General features: G+C 33.2%; 1 protein-coding gene across 1 annotated transcript; it reads left to right on the forward strand.

Annotated features, from left to right (window-relative positions):
* The first annotated feature begins 352 nt into the window (after positions 1–352).
* Positions 353–8,561, forward strand: LOC143054287 (uncharacterized). Its single transcript, XM_076227239.1, has 7 exons — positions 353–481; positions 3,294–3,684; positions 4,079–4,249; positions 4,773–4,857; positions 5,510–5,641; positions 6,481–6,640; positions 7,381–8,561. The coding sequence occupies exons 2-7, from the start codon at positions 3,308–3,310 to the stop codon at positions 7,722–7,724; spliced, it is 1,269 nt and encodes a 422-aa protein (XP_076083354.1). The 5' UTR covers positions 353–481; positions 3,294–3,307; the 3' UTR covers positions 7,725–8,561.

Here is an 8,561-nt window from a genome sequence, read left to right on the forward strand (position 1 = left end):
ACTTGAAACTTAGTACATATGTTCCCTATAGTATGATCTTTCTAATTTTAATGCCAAATTAGATTATTACCCAATTTCATGGTCCATGGAACATGGAAAAGGATAGTGCAAGTGGGGCATCCGTGTACTTTGGACACATTCTTGTTTTTTATGGATTTATGAAATTACATTGAGAAGTTATTGTCACAAAATTGAACTTTAATTTATTCTTTTATAAAAACAGGGTATCATGCTCTATTAAACCACCAAAGATTTTCAATTTGAGATCTTCTTTTTCGTTTATATGTTAGCTAAAAATGAAATGAAATAATATTGAGTCTCCCTTTTCTACATACTATTTCAGGTCATGCAAGTCTAATTGGAATTAATACTGGGAAAGTTGTAGAATTTGACGTCAAAACCAGAAATTGTAGTATTTGCCAATATCACATAGGAAAAAATGAACCAAAGCCACCACATGAGTGTAATGTTAACTGGACAGGTATAGAATAATGATTAACTCATTGAAAATAAGGGGTGGATTGTTCAACTTCAATATATGTATATGGCCTTCGCTATTTTTTATTATACTCCACCCGAATTTCATGATCAACTGAAAATACATAAGCATATAGTGCATGTGGGGCATCCGTAAAATATGGACACAATTTAATTTTTATGCCCCACCCACGATAGTAGAGGGGCATTATGTTTTCTGGTCTGTGCGTCCGTCCGTCCGTCTGTCCTGCTCCAGGTTAAAGTTTTTGGTCAAGGTAGTTTTTGATGAAGTTGAAGTCCAATCGACTTCAAACTTTGTACACATGTTCCCTATGACATGATCTTTCTTATTTTAATGCCAAATTAGAGTTTTTACCCCAATTTCACGGTCCACTGAATATGGAAAATGATAGTGCGAGTGGGGCATTCGTGTACTGAGGACACATTCTTGTTTTTAATGAGTTTTGCTCACATTTTAATAACAGTATATGGGAATGTTACACTGTTCTTATCAAATATAAAAAAAGAAGATGTGGTATGATTGCCAATGAGACAACTATCCACAAAAGACAAAAATGACACAAACATTAACAACTATAGGTCACCTTACGGCCTTCAACAATGAGCAAAGCCAAAGACAAGATTTCAAATAGTTTGGTATTTCTGAAATGTAAACAAACATGGTTAAACACACTGAGAAAGTCATCTGTCATATTTTTAGCTCACCTGGCCCAAAGGGCCAAGTGAGCTTTTCTCATCATTTTGCGTCCGGCGTCCGTCGTCCGTCGTCCGTCGTCCGTCGTCCGTCGTCGTCCGGCGTTAGCTTTTACAAAAATCTTCTCCTCTGAAACTACTGGGCCAAATCAAACCAAACTTGGCCACAATCATCATTGGGGTATCTAGTTTAAAAAATGTGTGGCGTGACCCGGTCAACCAACCAAGATGGCCGCCACGGCTAAAATAGAACATAGGGGTAAAATGCAGTTTTTGGCTTATAACTCAAAAACCAAAGCATTTAGAGCAAATCTGACATGGGGTAAAAATGTTTATCAAGATCTATCTGCCCTGAAATTTTCAGATGAATCGGTCAATCGGTTGTTGGGTTGCTGCCCCTGAGTTGGTAATTTTGAGGAAATTTTGCTGTTTTTGGTTTTTATCTTGAATATTATAATAGATAGAGATAAATTGTGAACAGCAATAATGTTCAGCAAAGTAAGATCTACAAATAAGTCAACATGACCAAAATGGTCAGTTGACCCCTTTAGGAGTTATTGCCCTTTATAGTCAATCTTTAACCATTTTTCATAAATCTAAGTAATCTTTTACAAAATCTCCACTGAAACTACTAGGCCACAATCATCTTTGGGGTATCTAGTTTGAAAAATGTGTCCGATGACCTGGCCATTCAACCAAGATGGCCGCCACGGCTAAAAATAGAACATAGGGGTAAAATGCAGTTTTTGGCTTATAACTATGAAACCAAAGCATGAAGAGCAAATCTGACAAGAACTTAAATTGTTAATCAAGTCAATATCTATCTGCCCTGAATTTTTCAGATGAATTGGACAACTGGTTGTTGGGTTGCTGCCCTCCAATTGGTAATTTTTAAAGAAATTTTGCCGTTTTTGGTTATCTTGAATACTATTATAGATAGCGATAAACTGTAAACAGCAATAATGTTCAGCAAAGTAAGATCTACAAATAAGTCAACATGACCTAAATAGTCAATTTACCCCTTAAGGAGTTATTGCCCTTTATAGTCAATTTTTAACAATTTTCATTAATTTTGTAAATTTATGTAAATTTTTACCAAATATAGTTCTCTGTTACTAATGGGCAAAGTTCATTATAGATATAATTGTAAGAAGCAAAATCGTTAAGTAAAGTAAGAACTTCAAACACATCACCATCACCAAAATACAATTTTGTCATGAATCCATTTGTGTCCTTTGTTTAATATGCATATAGACCAAGGTGAGCGACACAGGCTCTTTAGAGCCTCTAGTTTTAAGAGAAATGTAACTTAAGATTATGGGATGAAGTATGTAAAGGGACGAATTGACACCTTTAAAAAGAACAAGTTGTCATATAGTTTCCCTCCCCGTTCTGAATTTTTCCTTGTACTGGAAAGAGTTGACAACTTTGAAAAATGTCTTTGCAACCCTTTTAAGAAGAATTGATAGTGTTATTTGATTTAAAAGATGTATAATCGTGCATTTAGATAGTTGTTCGTATAAAAATTCAACACCTTTGACCAGTTGTAAGTGTTGACTAAAAGGTCATGTAATTAAGGGTGTATATGGTATAGGGATGTTAACAGTTACATATTAATTACTTTCCTGTTCCCCATGTTAATGTTTACTGTAATAAAGGCCACTCATGGGGGTGTCCAAGTAATCATAAATTCATAGAAAGTTTGCCAATATAATCACATGAACGCTCATTGATTTTTTTGCTTGACCTTGGAAAAAGTAGGGAGCATATTCGAAAAACAGAAAATTTATTTATTTTTTAATGAAATAATAAAAGTAAACAAAATTAAGTAAACAAATCCTTATCATTTAATATGTCTGTAAATGACTCATTCTGAGGTATGCTAAGGACTATAATTTCCTGACAAGACATTGGCTCATTTTAGACTTTGGCCACAGAAGAAACCAGTGACCATGTCTGTGTATAGCCCTTGAGTACACCTCAAGAAAAGTCAATAATGATAATGTATATCATGTGTATAATGTACCTCTAATTTGTCAACAGTTGTTCACAGTATTACAAATTATTGGACACACTCACTTTATTTTTATTTTGTATTGCAGGATCAAGCAAAGGTATGGAGCCAGACATGACATGTTTAATGATCCAAAGGCTTGCTGAGGATGGATATACGGTTGGGACTTTACATGCGGATAATGATGCTACAACCCAATCAAGACTGCCTCGTTCAATTATTAAAAAAGATGACAAAACACATGTGAAGAAAAATCTGTCCAAACGTCTATATGGTCTGTCAAAAAACTACAAACAGTTAAAATCAGCAAAAGTCATTCCCTACATAGTGAGGTGTTTTATGTATACTATTTCTAAACACCAAAATAGTAAACAATCAATGAAGACAGAACTCGCCACTATAGTGCCACATATATTTGGACACCATGAACAGTGCAGTCCAACTTGGTGTACATATGTTAAAGATCCAACTAAATTTAGGTAATTTATACCATGACATTGATCCCTGGCCGGATGAAGTGATCATTTAATGTTTCAATGCTGCAATAATTTTTTTACAAGTTTTTATTTCCTAGAGTTCAGTAAAGTATATGTATAATTACAACAATTGTAGGGCTGTGTGAACTATTGTCATCATTATGTATTAATCATGTATCCATCTTTGTCTTGGCCCATCTGATAACTTTCAAAACTTCTTTCTTCTAAAAGTACAGTGTGGATTGAAAATAAACTTTAATGATAAAGATTTAATTTTTCACATCAGAACAAAAAAGATCATTAGACTGAATAACATTTTTAGAATTCTGCTATTAGTGTAGAAAAAAAAACCAGTGGCAGTGCAATCTCATTTTCTGTGTGTTTATAAATATTACAGATTCAAACATTTACCAAATGGGAAAGCCCTGTCTGGAGACAAGCTGAGGGAAGAGCTGGACAAGTTGGCACAAAGTTATATTGAAAGAGCAGATAGGCTGTTAAATCTAGGGTCAACACAGTCAAACGAAAGTTTCAACAACAGTGTTGCTAGTTTTGCCCCAAAAAACAGGTATGCCTTACATTACTTAAGAATTTCTTTTGATTATGGTCAAAATCTCTGCAACTGTTTAAAAATTGAAATAGAAGTCTTTGTTTGCACAAATGTTCCTTATCTTCAATGTTGTAATTTAAAATTTCAAAGTAAAACAATTCAAGTTTTAAACAGAACTTTTTGTAAGACACATACAAATTGTCAGTGACACACTCTCTGGTATTCCAATAATGTGTGGTAACTGTGATTTCAATGCAATCTGGGGTGTTTAATGTTTAACTTTGTCATTAAAAATGGAAAACATGAATATTTTTTTTGTAAAATCATGTCAATGTCATTGATGTTGAAGACTGTCATAGCTCTGAATTCAAGCTCATCTTAGTTCCTTTACCATTATATTCATATGCCCCACAGTCACGATCCACTAACTGTCATTTTCTAGGACTAGCTGCAACAGAGAGACATATTTATGTGTTTTACTTTTGTGGAGCATAAACTATTTTGTTTGTATGTTGAACATTTATTTATGGGATTTTTTCAGGTTTTATGGAGGGACTAAATCATTAAAAGCTAGGGTGTCTTCAGCTGTGATGCAAAAGAATGAAGGCTATGGTTGGTTAAGCAAGGTAAATGTATTTAGGGGCTTTATTATGTATGCTTAGTTTAAAATTATTTTATTTGCTTAATTAAAGCAAAATGGATTAGACACAAGTAAATCATACTTATGAAGTCATCTCCATAATACAACATAAAATTACAATAATAGTATAATATAATGGACATGCATATAAAGCAAACAGTTTAAAGAATATAATACTAGCTTTCATAATGGTAAAAAGAGGAGAGAAAGTAAAAAGAGAAAAAGAAAGTTTGAAAAGTCGTATAATTCTGTGTATAAATGTTGTTATTTCACTCCCCTGACACCATACAACTGTAGGTTTTGTCATGATGTTGGATCAAAACAAATTGTGAAAAATATGGTTCCTTACATTTTCTACCTTATTTTCAGAAGAAAAAATGCCATTTGCCAGTGTTATAAAAAGAGTAAATTCCAATAGAGAAAAATATTTAACTCATGACCAAACAACACTGATAATTAACTCACACACTACATGTATACATTGGTGAATTGATGTGTAGTTATTCTATAATTATATTTTTTTTTAGATATTTTTTTTTTCAGATCTGTACTTTTTTCTCTACATTCTAAATTTTATATCTTTAAAGTAAATGAATCATTCAAAATACATTACATGCAAATGTCTTCATTCTTTTCAGGTGAATAAGAAGTCTCTACTCTCTCCTGGACATTTGACCATACTTCATGGAATTCGAAAGGATCGAAGGCGTAAACAGATAAGGAAAACACAGTCAACTACTAATTTCAAAAGAAAAAGACTCACAATAAAGGTAGGCCTTTTTAAGCTTGACTGGTCTGAAGGGCCTAGTGAGCCTTTCTTTTCACTTTGCGTCATTCGTCTGTTGTCGTCTGTTAACTTTTACAAAAATCTTCTCCTCTGAAACTACTGGGTCAAATTTAGCCAAACTTTGCCACAATCATCATTGGGGTATCTTGTTAAAAAAATGTGTCTGGTGACCCTGCCAACCAACCAAGATGGCCGCCATTACTAATAATAGAACATAGGGGTAAAATGTAGATTTTGGCTTATATCTCTGAAACCAAAGCATCTAGAGCAAATCTGGTGTGGACACATTGTTTATCAGGTCAACATCTATCTGCCGTGAATTTTTCAGATGAATTGGAGAACCTGTTGTTGGGTTGCTGCCACTAAATTGGTAATTTTAAGAAAATTTTGCAGTTTTTGGTTATTATTTTGAATATTATTATTGATAGAGATAAACTGTAAACATCATAATATTCAGCAAAGTATGATCTACAAAAAAGTTAGCATGACCAAAATGGTCATTTGACCCCTTAAGGAGTTATTGACCTTTATAGTCGGTTTTTACCAATTTTTTGTAAATTTTTGTAATCTTCTACAAAAATCTTCTCCTCTGAAACTACTGGGCCAAATTTGATCAAACTTAGCCACAAGTCTTAAAGTTTATTCACATTTTAGTTGAAAACCCACCGATGGAGAATTCTCTGGCTCTTAATTTTGATTGGAAGGAGACATTAAATGTTTCAACATAAAATAGCAATTATTCTAAAGATCCCACTGTGCATTTGCATAGATCTGAACCACTTCTTCCATAATTGTTCTTAAATTTTTTTATATTGTTTCTAGTCCAAGAAATTGAAAGATAATCAGCGAGAATCAGTAAAAGAGGGAGACACCTATGGAGGAGAAATAGAAGTGCAAGAACATATTGACACAGAAACTATTCCATCGAAGATGAAGTTTGGAGGAGAAGAATCAGTAGTAGTTTTTGATTTAGAAACAACAGGTAAGTGTAAACAAACAAATTGAATCACAGATATCAGGCTAAAATAATGGCACACAAGATACATGATTTGCCTACTTTCATGACTTTATTAGTGATTCTTTAATCAAATATTGATGCTTGGAATAAAGTTACCATGACCTTAAAACTTACATTGCTATTGTTAGTAAGTGAAATAAGCTTACAATTTAATTGTAATTCAGTGAAATAGATGAAAGTGACATAACATAAAGCGAAGTAAACCTCCATTGTATTGGGAATGCTTCAAGATTATCTTGGAATAAAGTGATATATTACTGATGTTTGTTGGGAGTTAAGTCCCTTAAGATTGACATGGATTACAATTTAACAGCATACACTATAGGCTTTGATTTAAATTTAGCTTTATTCATGAGGAACTTGACAAATATAATTAAGTTAGATGAAAATGAAATCGCAATATAATGTTCATATGAAAATAGGGTGCACTGCTAAAATTAGAACCTGCTGAAATTGAAACAATTTTTCTTGTAATCAAGAAATTTGACTCCCATAAATTTGGATGCGCTTTTCAAGAAGCCATAAGTTTTTAAAAGAGTCCACCATTTAAAACTTGCTGTCGCTTAAATTAAAAAAATTAACATGACAAAAACAGTATTTAAAGCAGAATTTAACCAAACTTGATATATGGAACAAGTCATCTCACATTTCGGGATAGATACACTTTTAATTATTAATGCAATATTTGTTTATTTTTGTTCCAGGATTATCAAGGAAGTCTGATATAACTCAGCTGGCTGCATGTGATGGAACCTCTGTTTTTAATGAGTATGTATCACCTAGGGAGGTTATTTCACCCAAATCATCAGAAATAACAGGATTGACTTTTGATTTTTCTTGTGATCAGATGTACAATCATGGTAAACCAGTTAAAAGCAGAGATATTCAGATTGTACTCCTGGAATTTATTGAGTTTATCAGCAAAAAGAAGAAACCAATTTTTTTCGGTCACAACATTGCTTCGTTTGACATTCCCATATTGATGAACAAACTACGTCAGCACAGTTTTCTTTCAGAATTCATGTTACATATTTTATGGGTGCATTGATACAATAAAATTGGCAAGAAGGAAATTCAAAACTAAAGACATAGGAAATCATAAACAACAAACATTGGTCACAAAATTACTTGGTGTAGAATATGATGCTCACAATGCATGTGCTGATGTCACAAGTCTATTTCAACTTCTTGCGCACTTTGAATATTCAGAAAAGGATGTTTTTCCATTCAATTCAGCTTTGCTAACAGATTCTTACATTCCCTTGATAAGGGACTCGCGCATCACCAAGCTAACAGCTAGAAGATTAGCACACAGTGGACTTTGTCTGAAACATCTACAGTTAGCATTTAACAGAGACAGTGAAAATGGCCTCAAATCTATTTTGTTAGAGCATGGCTTTAATGCCAAAACAGTCACATGTTTTACTAAATATTTAACATGTACTGAGGAATAACTTGTTATAGATGTAATACCACCAAATCATAGAAAGTTACATCCAGTTGCGTAGGAAAATTTTATTGGTTAATATCCAGTGATGGTTAGTTTCTTACATGCAATGTATAATGTACAGTTTCATCTTTTTCTATAGTATTAGTGCTGGACCTTACTCATGCTAAATATGGAAAAAAAAGATGTGGTATTATTGCTAATGACACAACTTTCCACAAGAGAACAAAATGACACACAAAATTAACAACTATATGTCACTGTACTGCTTTCAACAATGAGCAAATCCCATACCACAAAGTCAGCTATAAAAAGGCCCCGAAATGTCAATGTAAAACATTTCAATGGGGAAAACTAACAGTCTAGTTTATGTACACAAAATGATTGAGAAACCAATATATGTACATGTAACACATAAGCAAACGTCAACCACTGAAT

Source organism: Mytilus galloprovincialis, chromosome 12 (assembly GCF_965363235.1).
Source record: "Mytilus galloprovincialis chromosome 12, xbMytGall1.hap1.1, whole genome shotgun sequence".
NCBI classification, from domain to species: domain Eukaryota; kingdom Metazoa; phylum Mollusca; class Bivalvia; order Mytilida; family Mytilidae; genus Mytilus; species Mytilus galloprovincialis.